General features: G+C 46.5%; 1 protein-coding gene across 3 annotated transcripts in view; it reads right to left on the bottom strand.

Annotated features, from left to right (window-relative positions):
- The window catches only part of LOC126642139 (myosin-3-like), a 47731-nt gene that overhangs the window by 9087 nt on the left and 13943 nt on the right, over nt 1-24701 (bottom strand). For 2 of the 3 annotated variants that reach the window (XM_050319520.1, XM_050319521.1), the window contains exons 19-39: nt 23265-23388; nt 23037-23173; nt 22706-22961; nt 22285-22527; nt 21728-21904; nt 21502-21647; nt 21325-21415; nt 20540-20929; nt 20305-20431; nt 18818-18936; nt 18152-18348; nt 17470-17653; nt 16815-16980; nt 16072-16196; nt 15580-15888; nt 15292-15495; nt 15040-15165; nt 12682-12852; nt 12483-12587; nt 12311-12406; nt 12047-12184 (exon numbers count right to left, since the gene is read on the bottom strand). In XM_050319520.1, the coding sequence (XP_050175477.1) occupies nt 12047-12184; nt 12311-12406; nt 12483-12587; nt 12682-12852; nt 15040-15165; nt 15292-15495; nt 15580-15888; nt 16072-16196; nt 16815-16980; nt 17470-17653; nt 18152-18348; nt 18818-18936; nt 20305-20431; nt 20540-20929; nt 21325-21415; nt 21502-21647; nt 21728-21904; nt 22285-22527; nt 22706-22961; nt 23037-23173; nt 23265-23388 (3631 nt within the window). Of the gene's footprint in view, nt 1-9972; nt 10354-12046; nt 12185-12310; nt 12407-12482; nt 12588-12681; nt 12853-15039; nt 15166-15291; nt 15496-15579; nt 15889-16071; nt 16197-16814; nt 16981-17469; nt 17654-18151; nt 18349-18817; nt 18937-20304; nt 20432-20539; nt 20930-21324; nt 21416-21501; nt 21648-21727; nt 21905-22284; nt 22528-22705; nt 22962-23036; nt 23174-23264; nt 23389-24701 lie in introns of those variants that run through there. The other variant, XM_050319522.1, reaches the window with a different exon arrangement.

Below are 24701 nucleotides of genomic sequence, written 5' to 3'. Positions count from 1 at the left end.
TTCCTGGGGTCCTGAAAAACAGCATTTCTCAAGTGGACAACTGGGCATGTCTTTGATTCCACTGCTTTGTTGGAGACAGGTAACTTCATGCAACTTGCCAAAGCAAATCCCTCCAGACCACCAGTCCCATAATACTGCTTCTTAAGTGCATCATCTGGAAACATCCTCAGCAGCAGCCAGTCCTTGAAGAGCAGCATGACATGCAGGCAGAGTCAGAGAGCTGTAGAGCTCCCTGGGGCAGCAAAATGCATCCCATCACATCAGGAGTTCCACCAGCGGAGGAGCAGCAGGGCAGGCAGAGAATAGGAGTGTCCTCTTGCTACCACAGGCTGGACACATTCACAGTGGTAACTGTATGCTGGTAAGCACTTCCCCAGCCCACCACAGGGCTTTAGGGATCTGGTACAAACATTTTTTTCATTCTGAGTCACCAGGTACCTTTTGTCAGAAAATATGGGTATGATACAGTGAGCAGCAGGTAACATACCCTCTGTGGGGTATTTCTGACCATAACATAATATTGAAGGAAATAAGATTACAAGATGTCCCTGCTCATGTCAGGGGGATTGGACTAGACAGGCTTTAAAGATCCCTTCAACCCAAACCCTTCTGTGATCTGTGTGATCCTGTGAATGGCAGACTCTCACACCCAAGACATTTGTCATCATCCCAATCTCCCCAGACACCCACCCTCTACATGATGCTCCACGCAGGTGGTGAAGCCTTCTAGAGCACAAACCATCTCAAGCTAGTGAAAAATGTCATGTGACTGAACCAAAACCCAAATAATTTACACACAGGATATTTTAACAAAAAATGTATTCTCTGTGTTCCTGCCAGCAATGAGAGACAGAAGCACAAGCACATTCCCACTATCTCTATATGAAGCCTAAGCCTTTGGCCTTCTCAGGCCTCAGTCATCTACTTATCCCCCCACATAGAGCCTGTAATGCTCATGGGATACAACAGACACCCCCTTCAACAGGGATCCCCTTGCACACCCTGCTAGTGAGCCCTGGGAGGCTGGAGAGAGTTCAGAGCTGCTCAGTTCTGCTCCAGCAGGAAACCTCCTGCTGTGGGTCGATGTTCTGGAGAGCAGGCTCAGGTACCTACACAGATTGCAGTGTCTTCTGTGCCTGGGGCCACTTCAGCTCCTCCTCAGGTGATTGGGGTCCCTGATGGCCTGACCAGGAACTGAGAGGTGCTCAGAGCCATGGCAGGCACCAGGAATGTCTGCATGGATGTGCTGCTCCTCTGAGCACACATTACAGCTCAGGTGAAAGGAGGTCAGCCCTGCATGTTGTAGGTCCCTACTGGTAGATATCTGCCCTCCTTCAACTGAATCAGCTTGCTTGGTGACTGGTCCTCATAAACACAGTAGATATTCTATACCATAGAAATTACATAAATCTGTTCGTGGTTTACAGACACGTCAATGCTTGATGTGTTATCAACTGTCTCTTAATGCTGTCACACAGGGGACAGACTTGGCGACAAGCAGCTGTGCTTGGACATGTTTCTGAAGGTGGGTTCCTCTCATTTATAGCAACTGAGTATGATCTAGTGTTGAGAAACTCAAAGGTTTTTGTTCATTTGCTGCACCTGTTATTTTCAGAGGAATTAGCATATATTCCCTCCAAATCTCCAGAGAAGAACATTCTGCCTCATCACTAGTACAAAAGAAATGGTTTGTACAGCAAACCACAAACACCAGTTTTGCTCTCTTTGCCAAAGTACAGGTGGGTGTTATAGCACTAGGATGCTTCCTAATTAAAGCAACTGTGATGCTGCTTCTCCCTTGCTTTGCTCTCTGTTATCAGAAACAGCATGTGAAGAAAGGGTTTTTCAGCAGTTTTGATCCAAGCACTGGGACCAGCCTGTTCACAGAGAGAGAGGTGGAAAGTGGCTGAGCTTGAACAGGTAAGTGTAGGAAGATCACTGACTTTCCAGGCTTGCAGCTGGTGGGATAGATGGGGAAAAGCTGTGGCTGTGGTTTCTGGGAGCAGCTATTTAGCACTGCCCACTGGTTGGATGCCTTCCCACAACGGGGATCCTGCCTTGCAGAACACGGGCACAGGCAAAGCCATTTTGCTGTGGCCATTATGTGATTATTATCTCCTGCTCACTGGATGCTTGGTGAAAATCCAATTTCGCTTTGCCTGTACTATTTATAATATTATGTAAGAATACCATCTCCCCACCTGGTGGTTCTTTTCCCAGCTTGACTACCCAGTGCTCCCATCAATTTTGTCCTCACTCTCTGCATCCTTCCTAACTGCACAGCCAAATCTGCAGACAGCAGGTGGTCTGTGGGCCTGGTACAATGATTTTTGGTTTGTTCTCAGTTGATCCTGATAATTCCTGATACTCTTCTTGCCTTCTGTGGTCACCAGTGAGCACTGACCTGACATTTGGAGGCAACTATTCACTATTCTCGTAGCCTTCCTATCTCCTAATCCTGGTCCTCCTTTCAGAGACTATGGACAGAGAAGCTGAAGTTCTGTTTCATGTGCAAAAAGGGCATTTCTGACTGATGATTATACAGTCTGCCTCACAAGTACAACATCTTTCTCAGTGCCTTTCACCAAAATGATAGTGAATGAGACTCCAGAGTAGCACAACCCAAGTAACAGAACAGTGGGGAGAGGTAAAGCAGCAAACTTTTATTTGGGTGATAACTCTTCACTGAGTGTCAGAGTTGTGCTGTTACTCAGACTCCTCATGTTCCCTGTAAACACCAGCAGAAGAGCTGGCCAAGGAGGTGACATTCAGGATGCCCTTTCTGTCACCCACCAAAGCAGCTGAGGAGCTCCTGTTACAGAGCAGGGGAGTGGGGTGGGCAGGCTAAGACGCCTCCGGGTAAGATAAAGAAAAAAGAGAGCAAGTGGCAAAAGGGGGAGGGAAGGAAAATCAGGATTAAGTGCATAATATTAGCACTAGCAGCAACTGTATCCTAAAAAAGACAGCCATGAGGTGATATCTTCCTCTGCTGGCACTCATTTGTGACAGATGCACAAATCCCACTTCTGGGCAAATTTCAGTGCTGTAAATGGAAATATATTGGTATGGAATTTCTATAAATCTGAAAACTTTTAAAATTAGACTTTTCAAGATTAAGACAGCCCAGTGGATTACTAGAGAATTTTCTGAGTGATAGAGTCACTGCAGTGAAGTTTCCAACAGAATATGTAGCAGAATCTTCTAGTGACATTTTCTGAACTGATTTTTTATGTTGCAGAAAAGTTCCTTTGGCATCCTTAGGAAATTTATCAACAGTCTATTTTATGTTGGCAAACAGATTCCCTTGGGGGCCAGGCTAAACGTTTTCTTAATTGCTGTCTGCAGCCATCTGAGATGCCAGGGAAATGATACAAGTCCCTGCTGCTCCTGAAGGGCAAAGCAGTTGTGCAAAGCAGAGCAGCCCCAGCAGAAGACAATAATAACAATGTGACACCAGACAGCCCACAAACTGGTGTGTTTGACATCTCAATCAGAACTGTGGCCTGAGAAAACACGTTAAATCTTCCACAGCTCAAGATGTTGTGCCAACTTCAGCACTGCTTTGCTGAGAAACACAGGTGTATATTGTCTTGCAAATCAGTCCCTCAGGTCCCTTGAGTGCCTGCTGCTCCCTGACCAATGTCTTCAGGTGAACATTACCTGTCATGGTGCCTCAAAGGGTCTCTCCACAGCCTCATGACATGACTCCCCGCTGCTGTTTGCCTTTCACATTGGGTAACTTTGGGCATTCTCTGTCTGGGCTCTGATCCCAAAGTCTTCATATGTGCTGGCCTCTGTTTCCCCAGCAGTCCTGTGTTGGCATCAGGGCTGTGCTGCTGGCACTGGGGGAGGGTGATGGGGTTGTGGGGCCAGTAAGACCACAGCTGTGATACCCTAACAGCCAGGACCACATGGTCCTAGGACAAGGGGGAATGGCTTCAAACTGAAAGACGGTAGATTTAGATTAGATCTGAGAATCATAGGATCAGATGGGTTGGGAAGGACCTCTGAGATCATCAAGTCCAACCCTTGATCCACCACCACTGCAGTTACTAGAACATGGCACTGATGCCACATTCAGTCTCATCTTAAAAACCTCCAGGAATGGAGAATCCACCACCTCCCTGGGCAGCCCATTCCAGTGTCTGATCACTCTCTCTGTAAAGAATTTCTTCCTAATATCCAACCTAAACCTCCCCTGGCAGAGCTTGAGACCGACTGCTCTTGTCTTACTGAGAGCTGCCTGGGAGAAGAGACCAACCCCACCTGGCTACAACCTCCTTGTTGTAGAGAGTGACGAGGTGTCCCCTGAGCTTCTCCAGGCTAAACAAACCCAGCTCCCTCAGCCTCTCTTTATAGGACTTGTGTTCAAGTCCCTTCACCAGCCTCGTTGCTCTTCTCTGGACCTGCTTCAGCACCTCAATATCCTTCTTGAAAAGAAACTCTTCTCTGTGAGGCCCTGGCACAGGTTGCCCAGAGAAGCTGTGGCTGCCCCATCCCTGGAAGTGTCCAAGGCCAGGGTGGACAGGGCTTGGAGCAACCTGGGATAGTGGAAGATATCCCTGCCCATGGCAGTGGGGTGGAACCGAATGACTTTTAAGGTCTCTTCCAAATCAAACCATTGTATGATTCTATGATTCCTCCTCTCCTGGGGCTCCTGACCTGAGTTTATGGTGTGAACTGATAAATTTTCCTTTACCAACAAAATGTTTCTGAAGAGGGAAGTTTTCAACCATTTTCTCCACTACAACTGGAACGCTGCATTTAAGCTCTCTGGCTGTTCACCTGGGACAGCAGCTCTATATAAGCCAATCAGCTACATCTATTTAAAACATTTTTTCAGAGATGATCATTTATAGCCACTCTGGACTAAAGTTTTTCTCAAGACCTTTGCACAAGCCCTTATCAGGTGACAGGCAGCCTCGCTCCACAGAGTGTCAATGCAAAATGATCCTCATTCCCCATAAAGCAGTGAGGAATTCATCTTCCTTAAATCAGTGTCCCTCTTTGATCCTCATAATCCAGCAGACTTCATAGCAGTTGCTGTCAGAGGTGATTTTGGTCCCAGCCTCTGCTCCTCCTGCATGCACCCTCCCCCAGCTCGGAACAGTTCATTCGTTCCTTTCCCCATTAGGGATCTGCCCCATCCTCCCAGGATGGGCAGGAGCAGCTCTCACCACTGAGAGACACTTGGCTTCTGCTCTCAGCTCCTCCTCCACTTCCAGGTTGTTTGGGTTTTTTCTGGGGTGATTCTTCATAAAACATATGCCTGGGTAGTGACCACAGGCTGGGCTCACACGGAGGAACAAGCCAGGTCCCTGTGGGGTGGGCCACAGCAGTAGCTCAAAACTCGGACCACTCTGCAGCCCCCCATCCACTTACCCTCTGTCAGTGAGAACAGCAGCTCCTGGGGCTGCTGGACCCCAGTTCAGGCTGCCTGGGGAGCAGGCTGGGGTAGCTGAGGTCTGGCCATGTTTTGGGGCTTCCAGGCTCCAGCCAGGGACTCTCAGTAGTGCCTGAGTTCTTCAGCCCTCTAGGAAGGTCTGTATTTTCACTCCCTCCTCCCAGTACAGCTTGTGTAACCGGGTTGCGGAAACGCTGCCTGGGGTGAGCTCTGCTCTGCTCAGCCCTGTGAGCAGGAGAGACGAGCCATGTGCCACCTCAGCCCTAAGGAAACAACAGACCACTTCCCTTTGCAGGAGAAACACAGTAAATCATTCCTTCGAAACTAAAACTAAGCTTTATAAAGCACTTAAGAGGTGCTATATGAGTTAGTCACTTGCAGATTATCACTATAGGGTTTACCAGCAGTTTTCCCTCAGGTTTCTCCTGAACTTTCTTCCCCAAACCTGATGCTGAGTTGTCATTTCTTCCACCCCCACATCCTCTACCGTCTTGCACCTATTTCTTTTCCTCACACACATCCATCTTTTCTTCCTCCTCCCAGACACTCTCTGCACTCTCCAGCATGGTTTCAACTTCCCCTCAGCACTGTGGTTACTCTTCCACACTCTCTCACTTAGCAGCTCACCACTTTTTTTTCTGCAACAAGAATCACAAAACATCAAGTTCAGCTGCCCACACATAATGCACTGGCGCCCAGCTCTATTGATCTTCATGTGCTCAACAGGTTGCTCCTCCTCCACTTTGCTGACAGAGGGGACAAGACTTTCCGCAATGCTGCTGTTCCTGGAGCAGGCTTGGAGCAAGCCCTGACTCTGCCTTCCTCACCAGGGAAGGGATTCATAGGTTGGAGCCTCTTGCTGATCAGCAGAGCAAAACATGGGCTTTCAGGGACTTTTGTGTTAATTTGTGAGTTTACAAGAGAGCAGATGGCCCCATCCACCACAACTGAGCCCCAGCTGACTGGTGGAAGTACCTGGGCAGCTGTTGTGTTCACGGGGCACAGCAGATCCCAGGAGGGATGGAGAGTGCCCAGGTGCTGGCTCGGCACAGCACCTTGCACGGCCTCCAAAGGGGCCACTCTGCACTCAGCTCTGCCCAGGGACAGCACACTCAGGCCCCAGTCTGACATTTAACCTTTCAGCTGGGAATGGAGCTGTGCTGGAGCAAGTCTGCCTGGAGTAAGAATAGCACCTGCTGTCTTGGGACACAGCACAGTTGTCCAGCTCCTCCACGGCAGCACGTGGCACTGAGACACAGAAGGCAGCCTACCCTCCCAGGAATGTCTCAGGCACTATTAGTGGGAGTGAATCATACCCCCAGACAGGCACGACCCTGAGCAGCAGTCTTAGGAGAGCAGGGCTATTTTGGGCTTATGACATTGAGGATGAAAGGAGACACATGATGGGCTGATCCTCCTGGCATGGGCAACCTCCAAAGCCCTTTGCAGCCTTGTCTCCTCCCCTAGGAATGTCTCTTGTGAAGGCTGAGGGGTGGTTTGGTGGGACCTGGGAGGCCGGAGGTGGGGGGGTGGAGGTAGCTGTGAGTTTGAAGGGTGTGCAGGGCCACCTCTGCCCAGCCCTCAGTGTCACCAGCACATCGTGCTTACAGCAGGCCCCGTCTGAAGGTGTGCACCTGCCCCTGAGCTTAGGGCACCCAGCTGCCTGCTTTATTTTCATCCACATCCACAAGAGTTAGAGAGATACCAGAGGTAATGCATTGAAACACAAATTTTTTGCATCCAGGAGGGTATTCACCTCTTTCCACCTGAAGCTCTCCATCTCTGGGTGGTTCTTCAGCATCAGCCATCACAAATTCCCTCCTTGACTTATTTCCATCCTTTTAACATCCTCTTTCTTTTTCTAGTATGAATTTCTTTCATTCCACTTTTTTTGTTTCATTTGTTTCTGTTCCATTTTCATTGCTCTGTGAAAAGTTGCACATTAAACTGTTCAGGGAATAACCCTCATTCTCCCAGAAGAGTTTTCCAGCTGGATCAACCAGCCAAATCAGTCTCCATTTTGCCCCACATTCAGCTGGAGCCACAGCAGCAGTGTTAGCAGGCAGGAACAAGTAGGCAGGGGATTGAGTGTGTGTTGGGTAGCTTATAAAGTGCTGCCACTAAATGCAATCCCACAGCCCTGGGGAATTGATCTCATGGCAGCTCCTGGGAAAAGGATAATTGGCACGGTCCCAACCTTCTAAGCCATTCCCAAGCACATCCAGCGCTCCTGCAGATGAAGACTCTGTTGGTTCAGTTGGCAGACAGGAGGCACAACTCCTCATTCTTGGGCAAGTTATTTTTTCCAGCAGCCTAAAAAGTTAAACTGTCTCCTGCTACAACCCCCCAGTGTGGCTTTGCCAGCACCTCTGTGCTCACTGGGCACCGCTGTGTCTCTCAGAACACAGTACAGCGGTGTGGGCACTGAGCACAGCTCCCCCTTGGCTGCTCACTGAAAGATCAGGCTGGTGATAAAGGCTTCCCCCAGCCCATCTGGTGCCATGGTTCAGGTTCCTGCAGAGCACCTTGCCAGGTGGAGACTCAGCCAGGGCCTTAGCACTTGGTGCTTGCTGTGGCAGGCTCTGGGATGGGTTGTGTGCTTCTCTGAGGGTCTCCAGCAGTGGAATGTTCACGCTTGTGCTGCCCTGAACCATCAGCACTGTCTAAACTTCCTCGCAGTAACTCGAGCTGTGAAGGTTTGTGCCCATGGCCAGGCATTTCTTCAGTGTTCTTATCGTGTGCCATCGGTGCAGTTCAAAGTGCACCACAGGCTTCCCACAGAGCACTCTGTTTGCAGGCAGCCTGTGGGCTCAAGGGGCAGGTGGGAGAGCCAGGCCCCCAACCCCAGCATGAGTTGGGATTACATGACAGTGCCATGCTGATGCCTGGACACTCTGAAATGAGTAATGCCAGTCTGATTAGGGTTGCTAGACTTACCTAGCAGTTAGTAATTTCCCACTGTTTTTGCATGGCTGCTCCTAAGCAAAATACAACAGTTTTTCTACAGGTTTATGAAGTAGATTATTGCACTGGGTAACCAGGCATTTGACATGGTGGAGTTAGGCCAGTGGCATGGCCTAAGAGCACAGCAGGACTTGGGATTGCATCCTGCAGCACAGCACTGTGCCATGAGCTGCTGAGAACAAGGTGCAGGAATTCCCCTGGGAAAGAGCTGCTTCCGGGCACTGGAACTGAAGTCATCCCATGGGAAAGAAAAAGAGCAACACGCCCAGATATGTCCCAGTGGGTGTGAGAACTAACATTCAATTCTGATTCCTCAAAACCACAAGCCCATAATAGTGGATGGAGGCCTGTCTTGAAAGAATCATGGTGTAGGGACAGGTTTTGGGGAAACAATGGCTAGACTGACTGATAAGGTTTATTAAAGTTCCAGATTTCTCAGACAAACTGAAGATCTTGCATCTTATCAATTCAGTATTTCATTAGGTTATTTTCTGGGCAGTAATAGGAAAAGTTGGGCCATTGCATAATAATCATTATCAAATGCTCTCAAGGAAATGTAAAAAAATCAATTGTAACCAAGGCATTAGTTCACAGATCTCTGGAGAACAAGGGAAGAGGGGAAATCAGTAACCCCAAACACTGCTCAGTCTGGCAATAGGGCCACCCTGGCTCTTTGCCAATGAGCATGAGTGCACTGGATGAAGAGGAATGAAAAGAAATGTGTCTGACAGGGAGTCATGGTGAAACCTTCAAAGGTGACATGGGAGGGACAGGTGTCTGCTGATTTTATTAACCTTTTTGTAGTTGAAAACTGAAAAAGATGCGACACCCATCACTCTTTTTCAGACAGGAGTGACAGAAAATCTTTTTCTCCTCTCCCTCCTTGTTACTGTCAGCAGAAGCAGGCCAGACTCCCTCCTGAGCACTGCCTGGCTGTGTCCTGGAGACAGATAAGGATACCCATTTTGATATACCTTTCCTAGGCACACAGATGTGAAGCACTCACCTAGAACTTCCCAACAGTGTCAGCATCCTATTTGACACAGTGCCTGGTGTCAAATCACAAATGAACTCAACTTCTCAGAACTCTGGAATGTCTCCAAATGTATCCCATTCACTCTCCAGCCCTTCCTGTGCTGCTAAGGATGTCTCCTCAGCAGTCTGCTGGGTTTTCTCACTACCTGAGATCCTGCAGTTTCAACTATACCATACATTCACACAAAGTAGCTGAACACATATTGTCCTTGGGAAACACCAAGCAGAATTATGGTGCCCAGTGCCACTGGGGAGATGAGCTTCAGGCAGCTACTCAGACTTTGCTGCTAACTCTGCAGAGCATTTGATAACCATTTCCATGGGAACAAGCACACAAGTTCAAGTCCTGCTCTGCTTGGTAGGTCAGAATTGGGCCACCTTTCTGACAGGTGGTTTGACTAGAAGGAGATTCTCAACACTCAGTTTGCAATGCACACAGATGGCTGCACCAGCCTCGTTCTCCCAGGCAGAAGTACAGCAGTGTAACTGAGCATGAGCACTGTAATTTTGCTCACATTGCATGTTTGATAGACCACATCTGTTCATACAGTGCTTTATTTTCAGCTTCATTTAACAAGGTCAGGATACCTACTTCCAAACAGGAGGTGAGGAGGAAACCTGTCAAACATCTAGGTTTTAAATTCAGGATAAAATTGGTCAAACTGATCATAGCAGCAGTAAGGCTCAAACACACAGTTTTGACTATGCTAAGCTTAGCAGCAAAATGACTTTCATTTGAACATCCACATTTGGAGCCTCTGAAGTTGCAGGTATCTATTTTATTGACACTGGTACAGCAGCAGTGACAGAAAATGTTTGTGTTCATAAACAAATAGAAGATTGCTTCCTACCAGTGTAGCTCTAGCTACTGCAAATACACAGCTGGAAAGATACTTTGTGGAAGTTCTGGTTATCCCAGAGGAAGCTCATTTTTCAGTTCTGAACACCACCTGGAAAGGAGAGGCTTTGTTCAGTCTACACACGTCCAGATGAGTCTTTTGATCCCTGAAATCATCCATCCCAATGCACCATCCAGGTAGGATGTGCAAGTGGAACCCAGGCCAAGGCAGTGGTGTCTGTAACCCTTAAGACCACACATCACCACACATCGTGCTGTTGGACTGATGGGTTCAAATGCAGAAACACATGTGTTGGCTTTCCAAAAGTGAATGTAAAGCATGGAAGGGCTTAAAAGATTTAGGCATTAAGATGATTAATTTTTAGGCATCCCAGAGCAGAATCCAGAACTTGTGCCATGTGCTTATGCTCAGTTTATACTGCACAGTATCAGATACCTCAAAGGAGGATCTAAACCCGCAGCAGATTGCAGAGAGTGGCCCATAGTCAGTCTGCTCAATCTGCCTTTAGCTGAGCATATCCAATAGGAAATACCTGAAATCTTGCCTCTGTCTGGGCTTCCAATTCAATAAAAGATTGAACATTCCCTCTCTAAAGTCATCTCATGTCTAGAGACACGTGGAAGAACCTAGACTGACCCTTCCTAGTGTGTCCCCTGGTTCTTGGCAAGATACCCTGGCAAGCGCTGAGGAGTGAAAGCCCTTTCCTGGTGCAGGGCTGAGGTGACTCAGTGAAAGCTGCAGACTAAACTCTGGCAGAGCCAAAAGTGTCTGTTGAGTCCCAGGCCAGCTCCTTCGGGAGAAAACATCTCTTCCAGAGTGAAAATGCTGTATGAGTAAGAGGATGCTGCAGAAAGCAGCCTGGAGCCAAGGTTCTCCATTTCCTGGATATGTGCTCTAGGCCCTAGTAGTTTCTTCAAGACATGCACTGGGTTTTTTTACCTCCAGCCACAAACTACGCTAGACTAGTGCAGTCAAATGATCACACTAGGAAAGGTAACTCCAGATCTTGTGCCAGCCTTGGGTTGGAGATAAACCTGGGAAGTTCAGCTAAAGACGCAGAGCTGCTGCTCTTTCCCCAGCCAGAATGCTAATTCTGCCTAAGGCTCACAGAAGGGCTGTTCTAGGAATGTTCGGAGTTAGGTTGACTCACATTACTTTCACTTAATGAAGCAGCTCCTTAAATCTGAAACTAATCTGATGAAATCAGCCACAAAGCAACACCCAGCACCAGAGCCTGAAATGCCAGAGATCACAGTTCACAGAATGATGTGAGCTGGAAGGGACCTTCAAAGATCATCTAGTCCAAAACACCTGACACGGACAGGCACATCTTTCACTAGACCAGGTTGCTCAGAGCTCCATCCCACCTGAGCCTGAACATTTCCAGTGATGGGGATCCATAACTTCTCTGGTTAACCTGTGTCAGGGCCTCACCACTCTCTTCATGAAATATTTCTTCCTTATGTCCAACACAGACATACCCAGTTTCAGTTTAAAACCATCATCCAATGCCCTGCCACTAAAAGCTCTCCTAAAAAGTCTTTCACTGTCTTTCTCATGAGTCCCCTTTATATGCTGAAAGGCCAGAGTAAGGTCTCCTCAGAGCTTTCTCTTCTCCAGGCTGAACAACCCCAACCCTCTCAGCTTTTCTTCAGAAGTCCCTCCCTTCCAGAGCTGTCCTTTTGAATGATGGCTGTACCCACTGGCAAGGCACAAACCTGCTGCTCAACTTGCTTGAGCAAACAGCACAACTGCACACCTGTCTCCTGCTGTGAAACCTTACCTTTGGAGCAGGACCTTCTCGGGCCTTGGCTCTGAGCTTGTTTACTTGGCTCTCAGCAATCTCTACCCTTTCCTCAGCCTCATCTATCTTATGCTGTGCTTTTCTCAATTTGGAGAGATTAATATTGGCTTGTTCATCCTGAAATTGCAAAACAAAAAAGGAAATTAAAAACTATCTGGCAACATGCTGGGGCACAGAGCCAAATTTTAAACTGACGTTACTATGAACTGGAAAATAGGTATTTGCTTCAGTTTAGTGACTCACAGCTTCCTCAGCTTGTCTTTTGTAGGATTTGATTTTCATCTGCAGTTTATCTACCACATCTTGTAACCTCATCATGTTCTTCCTATGTTCTTCATTCTGTGGAAAGAGAATATGCAATTACATGTCCTTGGGAGACAAAACATCAGGAGAATTGCTTTCTATTTTTACCCACCTGGAGGGTGAGCTCTTTGACATGCCGCTCATATTTGCAGATGTTTTTCGTAGCCTCTGCAGATTGTTTATGTTCTTCCTCCAGCTCAGCTTCTAATTCTTGGATCTGGTGAATTAATCAACAATTACCTTAAGCAGGACTCACATAGGACTTGGAGAAGAAAGGTGTCCTGACTCCCATGTTCAGTGCTGGTACCCACCCTGGCCTCCAGCTTCTGGAGTTGCTTCTTGCCTCCCTTCAGGGCCAACTGCTCGGCCTCATCCAGACGGTGCTGCAGGTCCTTCACCGTCTGGTCCAGGTTCTTCTTCATCCTCTCCAGGTGGGCACTGGTGTCCTGCTCCTTCTTCAGCTCTTCTGCCATCGTGGCCGCCTTGGGAGGAAGATGACACAAGAAACCAGAGGAATGTGAGGGAACAGTGCATGCTATGCACCAGCAGAGCATTTACTCCTGTTTCCTGCTGACCATTCCTGCCACCCCATTTCCTGCTTCATTTTTTTTCCATGACATGATAGTGGCAGAAACATGACAGGAAATAGTAGGAAAAAGGATGGGACAAGATTGTCTTGCTGCACACGCAGAGCTGGAATGACAGAAAGGGTAAATGCTCTATCCCACTGTACGGTCACACTGTGACCTCCACTGACAGCAAGTGTCACAGAATCACAGAACATTCCGAGTTGGAAGGGACCCACAAGGATCATCCAGTCCAACTCCTGGCCCTGCACAGACACCCCAACAATCCCACCCTGTCCCTGACAGTGTGGTCCAAACCCTCCTGCAGCTCTGGCAGCCTTGGGGCTGTGCCCACTGCCCTGGGGAGCCTGTTCAGTGCCAACCACCCTCTGGGGGAAGAACCTTTTTCTAAGATACAACCTAACCCTGCCTTGACTCAGCTTCATAGATTGGGAAGAACAGGAACCAGAGGACCTGGGGGGTGGTTTTTTCCATTCTGAGACACAATTACTTTGGAGGAAGCAACCAATTCTCTTCACCTCAGCAGGAATGTATCAGGTTCTTTAATTCTGAAGACAAAAGAGGCTACAAGTGAACCCTCCTGAAAGCAAGAAACAGCACTGGGAGTTAAGAATTGCTGTCCAGATGTCCATAGGGAGGGTCAAGGAAAGTCCTTGGCCACCAAACCAGGAGACATCTCCTGACACAGCAGTTTGGGATTTCCCAACTGCACAGAAAAGAGGTCCTCAGGGCAGGGACTCACTGGTGTCTCAGGTGGGATTAGCAGAGCAAACCTGGATTCATTTAAGCAAATTGTTCCTCAAAATGCCAACAGAAATGGGGGAAGTGTCTGACTCCTCGTCCTGCACACAGGGCACAGCTGGATCCACAGCAGAGCATGGGAACTCCTGTGCTCAGCACCTGGAGTGTGGTGGGTGCTGCTGTAGTGAGTGCCCTGCTATTGCTACAACAGAGGGAGGGTTACTGCCACAAGGCACAAAGTAGTTGAAAAGAATCTATGCTATTTAAGACAAACTAGGATTTAGGTTGCTATCAAACGTTGGACTCCACAATAAAATGAAGATTTTGATGAAACACTGAGTGACATCACTTACAAAAATGTAAATTCAAAATCAAAAAATGTAAATGGCAGCAAAATATCTGACAAAATGTGTATTGAAAAATGTGAGAATACAATAATGGAACTAGATATTCTTTATATATATATGTGTGTGTGCATAAATCATTGCAATGTTCTTTTTCTCTTTTATTCAAACAGAAGAGAAATTATTAAAACATAAGAAGTTCAACATCAAAATGAGAAAGAACTTCTTTCCATGAAGAATGGAGAGCACTGGAACAGCTGCCCAGGGAGGGTGTGGAGTCTCCCTCTCTGGAAACATTCCAAACCCACAAGGATGCGTTCCTGTGTCACCTGCCCCAGGTGACCCTGCCTTGGGTTGGACTGGATGATCTCCAGAGGTCCTTTCCAATTCTAATGATTCTGTGATTTCATTCTTTTTTTTTTTTTTTTTCATGAGCAAGTGGAAAAGTTTTCTTTCCATTTTAACTCCAAATAATGTATTAAAGTGTTAAGATTTTGGGTTGCTCCTCTGCATCAAAAATGATTAACAGTTTGAGTTACATGACATACCAGCCCTACGGCCTGGCTGAACTCCCCAGGCCTTGTATGGGAGGATTCAGCACCAATTTTGAATGAACATTTACAATTCTCATTTTAAAAAGTTGTTAAATAGGATTTTGCAAAGACAACTCTTCAAATACATTAGCCACTGTGGTGGTCTTAATACTGCAGGATTTCTTTGTGGATTACATTTGCATGCAGCACTGAAGAAAGTTATTTGTTTACGACCAACTAAATGTGGGTTTAGTTCATAATTGAAGGTGACAGCCCCAATAACTCATCTCTCAGCAGGACATGGTCCCTGTTGTTCTAATCCTCTTCTGACAGGCAGCCTTTTCAACCACACCCACAGACTGGTTCTTGTACAACAGGTGACAAGAGTATTTACGTTAACTCCCAGCAGCAATGCTTCTGTATACCCTGAAAATTCAAAGGGAAAAACACAGTAGCATCCTTACATCTGTCATTGCCTTCTTTGCTCTTTCTTCAGCACTTTTTGATTCATTAGTAACATCCTCTATCTCTCTTTGGATTTGTGCCATATCAGTTTCAAGCTTCTTCTTTATATTTGAAAGGCTGGTGTTCTACAAAGGAGAAAGAGAGAGTGTCTGTTTTTGGTCTCTTACACACACAGACCACGAATTACTATTCATTCTTACTCCATGAACCTCTGGACCCCAAAATATGTCAGTCTTAGCAAAGGAAACTACCTGGGTATGGAGGAGCTGTGCACGTTCAGTGGCATCCAGGAGCTCCTGCTCAGCCACTTTCCTCGACCGCTCCATCTGCTCCAGGGCTGCCCGTAGCTCCTCCACTTCAGCCTGCAGCAGGTTTGCTCTGCGCTCCACCATGGCCACCTGCTCCTTCAGGTCATCCTGGGTCCTGAGAGCATCGTCCAAGTGCAGCTGGGTGTCCTAAATTTGAAGAGTCATTTTTGTCCCAATGCACTTCTCGAATACTGTGCTTAAAAATAAATCAACCACAAGGTAAACAAAGACCTTGAGAGCTCCCTGGATGCTGTGCAGGTGTTTCTGTGCCTCAGCAGCCTGGCGGTTGGCATGGCTGAGCTGGATCTCCATTTCATTCAGGTCTCCCTCCATCTTCTTCCTCAGCCTTGAAGATTCACTTCTGCTCCTCATCTCAGCATCCAGAACACCTTGCATTGTCTCCACAATCCTTTCGTGGTTCTTTTTTAACTGGGTGATCTCCTCATCCTTGTCAGCAATCTTTCTGTTGATTTCTGTCTTAATCTGAGTCAGTTCTTGGTTGACAGCAAGGATTTTGACCTCTTCATGCTCAAGAGCTGCCTTTAAAAGAAAAAGGAAAAAAACAAAGATGAAGGTAACTTTTCAGAGAACATGATCAGAGACTTCACAGAAAATCCAAAACTTTGTGGCCATCAATATTGCACACAGGCAGTGCCAGGAAAGAGAACAAAAAGCTGCTTAGCATGCTCTCTACTTTTTCCAGTAATATTTAAACTAACTCACCTCTGCCTCCTCCAGAGCTAATCGCAGCCCATTTTTTTCTACTTCAACTTGCTTTTTGGCTTTCTCAAGGTCTCTGATTATTTTGCCATTTGCAGTAATTTGCTGTGTCAGATCAGCTACTTCCTCTGTGAGAGAAGAATGACATCAAGCAGAGGAGCTGAACTCTCTGCTCTGTGGCAGTGTTCAGCACCTCTTTTGCATGTATAAATATGTATACACATACATACATGTGTACACAGTGGTATATGTGTCTGTAAATATGTGCAGATACAAACAGACACAGCCAAGTCATGCAGGACAAGTGGGGCATTGGTGTGGTTTCACAGCCCTCCTTACAGTCAGGACATTTGCTTTATTAGCTTTGTCACTTTACAAACCTGCTTGACAACTTTTGGTGAGACACTGACACTCTCCATTAAGATGGAGAGCACAGTAATGACAGTCCTGTCAGTGCACCTCCTGCAGACATGAGTGTGCTCATAGAGGGCCTTGTTGAAGTAAGATTGTGAGCAGCTAATCACAGAATCCCAGAATCCCAGAATCCCAGAACGTGCTGAGCTGGAGGGGACCCACAAGGATCATCCAGTCCAACCCTCGGCCCTGCACAGCCCCATCCCCAAGGGTCCCATCCTGTGCCCCAGAGGATCATCCAAAGCCTCCTGGAGCTCTGGCAGCCTTGGGGCTGTGCCCACTGCCCTGGGGAGCCTGTTCAGTGCCCAATGGGAAACCAGAGCCAAACATACGCTTGAGAGTGTTGTTCTCCCGTCTGATTGTTTCAAGTTGATCTAAGGTTTCCTCGTAGGCATTTTTCACTTTGAAAAGTTCTGTGTTCAGCAAGCACGATTCTTTAGAGAGAGCTTCCCTCTCCAGCTGGCTTTCCTCGTACTTCCCCCTCCATTCTGCCATGACCTGAAAGACATCATAGGATCATAGAATGGCTTGGGTTGGAAGAGACCTCAAAGATCATCTAGTTCCAACTCCCCTGCCATGGGCAGGGACACCTTCCCCTAGACCAGGTTGCTCAGAGCTTCATCCAAGCTGGCCTTCAACACTTCCAGGGATGGAGCAGCCACAGCTTCTCTGGGCAACCTGTGTCAGTGCCCTCACAGGGGCAATATTCCATTTAACCCTGCCCTCTGTCGGTTTGAAGCCATTGCCCTGTGTCTTGTCACTCCAGCCCATTGTAAATTGTCTCTCTCCATCTTTCTTGTCAGCTCCCTTCCAGTACTGGAAAGCTCCAATTAAGTTACCCTGAAGCTTTTTCTTCTCCAGAGTGAACAACCCCAATTCTCTCAGCCTTTCCTCATAGGAGAGGCTATTATGTTTTATTTCCTGCTAGTACTGAAAATATTATTTTATCTGGGGCTACACTTGAAAGAGACTGTGCTCACTTATCACCTTATCAAAGTTCTGCTGTTTCCTGTCCAGGGCAGCTGCTGATGTGTTTGCTCTCTCTACGTCCAATGTCAGATCCCCCACCTCCCCTTGCAGCTTCAAATTCATCTTCTCCAAGGAGGCACACTTGGAATTCACAGTCCCCACCTGCTGTCCTGCTTTCTGGAGACGCTGAGCGATTTTTTTCCTTAAGGAACATAAATAAAACATGCATATGATTGAAAAAATCATTGCCGTATGTATGTCATTTTAATTAAGAGTACTGCAAACCTCAGGAGCCCCTGGTGGTCTATTGGTTAAGTGCCCGGCGCTGTCACCGCCGAGACCCGGGTTCGTTTCCAGGTCAGGGCCACTCCTGGGCAGATGGAGCTCATCAGCCCTTAAAGGCAACCCACCTACGTCCTAAGGACCTCGCTGCCACCGTCCAAGCTCGCTTGGCCCCGGCAGATGAACCTTAGGATTAAAGGGTGGGCTCAGTTCCGCGCACACTGTGTCTCACCTAAAAAATCCAATGCGCAGGCTGGAAGGTGTAAAGACCTTCCCCAGATCTTCGCTCGCGAAGACTGGCCATTATTATTATTACTGCAAGCCTCAGTAAAATAATTCAGGCTGGGCTACTAAAAGTAGATCTATGGCCTGCACAACATATGTAACATCAGGACAGCTCCTCCCACTGCCCACATACTTGGCCTCCTCGAGCTCCTCCGTGCGCTGAATCGCGTCCGTCTCGTATTTGGTTCTCCACTGGGCCACTTCGCTGTTGGCCTTGGACAGGGCGCGCTGCAGCTCCCCCTTGGCTTCCTGCTCCTCCTCATATTGTTCCCGCAGCAAGTCACAGTCGTGGCGAGCGGACTGCAGGGCGTGGGCCAGGGCGTTCTTGGCCTAAAATTACCCATAATGTTATGTATTTGTGTTGGCTGTGACCAGCAGGAACCCCATGACACTGCACACCTCAGATATGGTCACTGTAGCTTGGGCAGAGGGCAAAGGGCTCTGTAAGTGTTCTGGCAGCTGCCTTCAGCTGCCACCAACTTTTCTCAGCTCTAACCCTGGAAAAGACCAAGAGTGATGCTTCCACCTTGGCATATGCTGTAACTTTTCCTCCCTGCAGCTACAGAAGCAAAAGAAATCACATGGACCACGGCTTTAAAATTTAAAAACTTAATTCTAGCATGTCAGTCATCTTTAGCAAAGAACTTAAACACAGCGTTCACTGTACATATCCTTCTCAAGAGTGATTTTATTGTGTTAGTCTGTGGGCAATACTTACAAACTTCCAAAAGTGTTTTTTAAGTGAACTGAGACCCTGATACATTTTGAAGCCTTGCACATGCTCAGTGGCTCACACTACCTCAATCTCTTCCTCTAACTGCCTCCTGAGTTCCTCCATTTGCTGTGTAAGTGCCTGTTTGCTTCTCAACAGCTGCAGTGTTACAGTCTCTCTCTCTTTGAGTCGATGGCTTAGTTCACCTGTGACAAGAGAGGACAAGTTCTCAGTCCTGTGCAGATTAAGCAACCTGATTTTTTTTTTTCCTAGAGACAGATTTGCTTTAGAAAATTCACTTAATTGTTTCTTTTAAATCCCAGTTTTCATTTTGAAGCAGTAGGATTTTATGCTGTCACACTGGCTGAACTGACAAAAAATGCTTTAGCAGCTTCCCATAATTGGTGATACAAATACTGTAATACAAAAGGTAAACTCTAAAGTTTCACTTTTCCAATAATATTTCCAATAACTGGAAAACATATATTCCATATCACCCTCTGACATGTGGGCTGAAGCACATCTGTCTCATTTCTTGGAGAGGTGGCTATAGGTCATGCCATTATCTCTAGAATTTTTGGAACTTCCTGTAGCCCTCCAATATTGTCTTTTTTCAGATTTTTCCTGACCTATTTTACATTTTTTCTCAAGTTTTCAGTTTTGTTCTAAGGTTCCCCTTGAGCTCTATGCTCAATGACCTTACAACAAACTGGTCATAGAATCATAGAATCATCCTGCAACGACCAGTTCTGAAAGATCACTCAGAAGAAAATAAGAACAGGTTTGGTTACGGTCTATGTGTTCCCACATGACATGTAGAAGTGCTGTACAATCCCTTTTCCCTGAGAAGGAAAGGAGATCATGTCTGATATTTATTGGAACATCTTTTCTCAGTAAAGTTTCTACAGTTCTTGGTCTTGAGCTGTTACTGTTAGTGCCGGGCAACTCTGAACACAGCACATCCACGTGTTCCTGCCTGGCTCACTCACACACACGCACTCGCCCATCTGTTCCCTAGTAGGGGCAGCACCTGAAGGCCACTCCCAGTTCTTGGCTCAGCAAAGGATCTTACTGAGGGACCAGTCAGGAAGACTGTTGGGGCTCCTGTTTTCATCAGGTGGGATTTGAGATGTCTGATCCTGTAGTCAACCAGACCAAGGAGCGTTCACACTCATCACTCACACAGTTCCAAGGAGCCTGTTTGGGTGCAGCAACAACCTCCACCATGGGAGCACAGAAGAGATGCTGCACGCACGGCCAACGTGTGCACTCTAGGCAGTTCTAACAGGTTGCTCAAATAATTTTGGACTGTCTCAAATTCACAGTTTTCCTGCATGAAATAAGTGAGCTATGTCACATCATTCTGGGAATTATTTACCTGAGCAAATAATGCTTGCAACTGGCACATGAACTTTAAAGTGTCACTCATGAACTCATTTCCTTTGGTTTATTACTAATGTTACCTGGGCCTGTACCAGTGAACAATTAGGTCTCACTCATGGCACACACTAGAGAATCTCTTTGCTACTGAAGGGGAAAAATATCCTCTCAGCACAACTTTGTGCTTTCCTTACCAGACTCTGTCTGGAGCTGGGCTTTCTGTATCACCATCTCATTCAAATTCCTCTGGTTCTCTTCAAATATGGCTTTCATCTCACTCATCTGGTCTTCCAGGGTCCGGTACCTTTTTTCCAGATTAGCCTGAAAGAGCGTAAGAAAGTGAAATCTGTGTAGGTGTGTTTGTATGGCATTAAATTCCCACCAGAGAGAAATATCGGCAATTCAAGTATTTAACTTATAAAGAAACACCTTGGACTTAGTAATGGTCTCTGTGCTCCTGGCCAGGTCATCAATCTCCATCTTGAGCTCACTCTTCTCCTTCTCCAGCTTCTGCTTGACGCGTTGCAGGTTGTCGATCTGCTCCCCGAGCTCAGCTGTGCTGTCCGCGTGCTTCTTGCGCAGGGCGGCAGCCGTGGCTTCGTGCTGCAGCGTGGCCTCTTCGAGGTCGCGGCGCATCTTCTGGAATTCTGCCTCCCGCTTCTTGTTAAGTTCTGTTTGAGCAGCGGTGGCTCCTCCTGCCTCTTCAAGGCTCCCTCTGATTTGCTCAAGTTCCTGAGCCAGCTCGCCACGATGCTTCTCTGCTTTCACCCTTGTTGCTTTCTCACTCCTGGTCTCCTCCTCCAGCTCTGCAACGTGGGCCTGGATAACAAGGGAATAGCACATCAGGAATTAAATAGGGAACAGGCAATTGAGTGCTTAGGTTAATGTGTATTTGTCACAGGAGAACACCAAGCCCGTTATTTTGGAGACTATGAACAAAACAAACATTTCAAATTCCACCGTTTTGGCAATGTAGGCAAAGGAAAGGACCTATGGATCCACTCGTGGTAACTTTAGATCACAGTTCTGTCTTGTTGTATGGGGCTTATGTGGACAGGTTTTGATAGTGGTGGGATGCCAGGGTGGCTTCTGTGAGAAGCTGCTTCCCCCATGTCTGATGGAGCCAATGCCAAACCGTGCACAAGCATTGTTCGTGGTAGTGCAGGTTAAACAAGCAAACAGTAATGACAAAATAGTTACATAAAGTATCTTGCCTGCAATTCTCTGATCTTCTTCTGCAATTGAGTACCTGAATTCTGCTGTTCCATAATTTTATTTTGCTTCTGGTTAAAATCCAAGTCTTTCCTGTGAAGGAAATGTTCTATTAATAACAAGAAAATATGTTCAGTAAAAACCAAATAGTAAACTTGTCACATTTTTCTCCCTCGTACTTCCTTAATTTTTCATCTAAATGTTGTTTATAATTCTCCAGCTCCACTATGGTTTCCTGTGCAAGTTTCAAGTCTCCCTCAAGCTTTCTCTTTGCTCGTTCAAGATCCACACACACTTTTCTTTCCAGTTCTAAAGATCCTTCGACCTGTAACAGAAGCATGTATAAACATAACTGATGGAACAACTGAAGAGGCTACCCCTTCCCGTTGTGTTGAACATGCTCACATGGTTCACTTGCTGCTCCAGCTTGATCCTGGCTTTGGTGAGGTTATTAACTTTGTCCTCCTCACTTTGCAGGTCATCCAGAGCCTGTTGCTGGGCTTCTTGCAGGGCCTTCTTGTCCTTGACTAACTTTGCAACAGTCTCCTCCAAGCCTGTCACTACTTCAGTCAGATTTTTCACCTATTGTAAGGCAAAACACTTGAAGGTCACTAATAATTTTGGTCTTTACATAATCAATGAACACAGGCAATGAACTCATTGCAAGACTGACAAAGAGACTTATTTACTTGCCTTATATGGTCAAACTATACAGTCTCTCTGCTTATATATCAACCCTTCAGAAATCACAAAGCAATGTTGAACTTTGGTTTTAATGCATTTTTGTATGACTATGGGTTGGTTTTTCTGCACAACAGTTGTGACCAAATTCAACACCAGGCCCAAGGACCTCCTTATACTTGAACTCATGTTAGTGTTCTAGCTCCTGTTAGAACCTTTACAGCCTATACACAGACAGAGCAACTGTTACTAAAGACGCAAATAACAGAAATAAAAAGCACCTTGTTTTCTGTGGTATGCTTTTCCTTTTCAGCCTTGAACAATGTTAACTCAAGGTCATCAATATCTTTCTTCAGCTCAGAGCATTCCTCCTCCAGTTTCCTCTTTCTGGCTGCCAGATCAGCGTTTATCTCCTCTTCGTCCTCCAGTTTTTCCATTACTTCCTTTATTCTTGCTTCCAGTTGGAATTTTGCTTTGATCAGCTGGTCACATCTTTCTTCAGCATCAGCCAAATTTTCATTTTCCTTTTAAAGAAAACAGAAATGTGTTTCATTGTCACACGTTGGCCCTGACACTTGCAGAAATCACCTGCTCATTAAGCGACTGGAACATGAAATAACAGAATTTGCTTTCAACCCTTTCCTGAACACTCAGACAAAACTGATGTAATCTGAAGAGCCAAAAATGGTTTAAATTACGTACAGTCTGTACTTGCAGCTGCAGATCCTTTTTCTCTTGCACCAGAATCACCATTTTCTCTTCCAGTTCTTTCCTCTTGGTTTCTGATTTAGCCAGTTCTTCTTTTATTCTCTCGAACTCTTCTTTCATTGTGGCCATTTCTTTTTCAGTTTCCACACTTTTTAAGAGAGGTTTTAACTTGAAGTACAGCTTCATCCAGGGCCACTGCTTGACTTTCATGAATGCACGGATGTTGTACTGGATGCAGAAGATGGACTCTCTGAAACCAAAGTACTCCATCAGTGCTGTGAATAAAGCCCATCTCGGAGCAACCAGACCCGCAGAGGACACACACCTGTGGTCGAACATTCTTTTCAGCTCAAGCCTCCTGAGGTATCCCCTGCACAAAGCCTGGGTCCGTGTGATCAGCTGTCCTAAGCAATCATCTCGCATCTCTTCCAGGACACCCAGCAAACCTGCCTTGAAGAACACCTGCAGCCAAGGAACAGAGCTCACTCGTGGCTGGGCTTGCATTTCAATGCAATAAATGATTTCTCATTGCATGGCAAAATTAAACATTTACCTTAGTGTGTCCAAACTTGTACTGAGTGTGATCTATCTCAATGGAAGACAGCAACTTTTCACATGCCTTCTTGCTGTCAATAAACTTTCCCTCTGGAATGACACCGGCGTTCAGAAGGCGGTATCTGACAAAATAAAGGAAAAAACCTTACCCATCGGTATCATTTTAGTGCACAGGATGCCACAAGAACAGCTGTCAGTTTGAAGTTACAGAGGAAGGCTGAGTCTGACTCACACCTCCAGCCTCAAATAGCAAAGCAGTAAGAAAAGCAGCAAATAACAGCAGGTCAGTTCAGTAGGATCCAAGGATGTCTTACAGCCCTCACTGAGACTGAGGGATTGGATGGTCTGTTCTCTGGACCTGAGAGACTCTGCTCATGTGTGTCACAGTCATTATCACTATTCTAGGGGGACAGCTCACTGGGTTAGCTGTAAATTCAAAGAATGAATGGATTTTAGGAATAGGGGAACTGCTGCAGTTAATCTGACTTCCTGTATAACCCCTACATAGTGCTCCCAGACCCTTGTTCATTCAACCCTCTTGTGATTAGGCTAGTATGTATTGGGGAAAAAAAAATAAAATTCTATCTTATCTGAAGCCTTCAAATCTTGGGAGAGTCCCAGGTAAACTATTCACCCTCACTGTAGGAAAGGTAATATTTCACTTCTACCTTGACAACATCCTCTTTCAGGTCATGCCTTTGGACTCTGTAAGTTTTTAGCAAACAGCTTCCTGCTTTACATCCTCTTTACATCTGTAGGTTCTCTACGCCACAAACAAACCATCTGTTAACATTCAATTTCATGAGTTAAATAGAATCACAGAATTGTTTGGGTTGGAAGGGACATTAAAAATCATCCCGTTCTATCCCCTGCCATGGGCAGGGACACCTTCCACTATCCCAGGTTGCTCCATCCTGGCCTTGAACCCTTCCAGGGATGGGGCAACCATAGCTTCTCTGGGCAACCTGTGCCAGGGCCTCACCACCACAGTTTGATTTAAATTTCTCCCTGCACTTAACTTCACATTTTCCCTGTAGCTCTTTTCTGAACCATATCCATCTTCTCCTGTTTCTCCTGAAGCATGGAACCCAGAATTAGACATAATATCCAGCAATGGACTTCCTAATCCTACACTGAAAGATTATTTCATCCCTATTGTTTTGACAAATCTGCCCACCCACATCACCCCCCTGGGCATTTTTAGTGCCCCAGATACCAGTTCAGCCCTTCTCAGTGTCCTGCTCTCCAGCACAACCCTGCCCAGAGCTGTAAGGGGGAGGGTGTGTGTGTGTGATTTCTTTGTTGTTGGAGATCTGACCCTACATTTGCCTTTGTTCAAACACAACGAACAGACAACCCCAGCTGAGTTGCCCTGAATTTAGCAACCATTAAAAATGTCTTATTTGCACAGCAGTTCCCAGGTTAAGATTCTTTG

Source organism: Myiozetetes cayanensis, unplaced genomic scaffold (assembly GCF_022539395.1).
Source record: "Myiozetetes cayanensis isolate MyiCay16 unplaced genomic scaffold, myiCay2020 scf22, whole genome shotgun sequence".
NCBI classification, from domain to species: Eukaryota; Metazoa; Chordata; class Aves; order Passeriformes; family Tyrannidae; genus Myiozetetes; species Myiozetetes cayanensis.
This window is presented reverse-complemented; position numbering and strand designations above follow the sequence as displayed.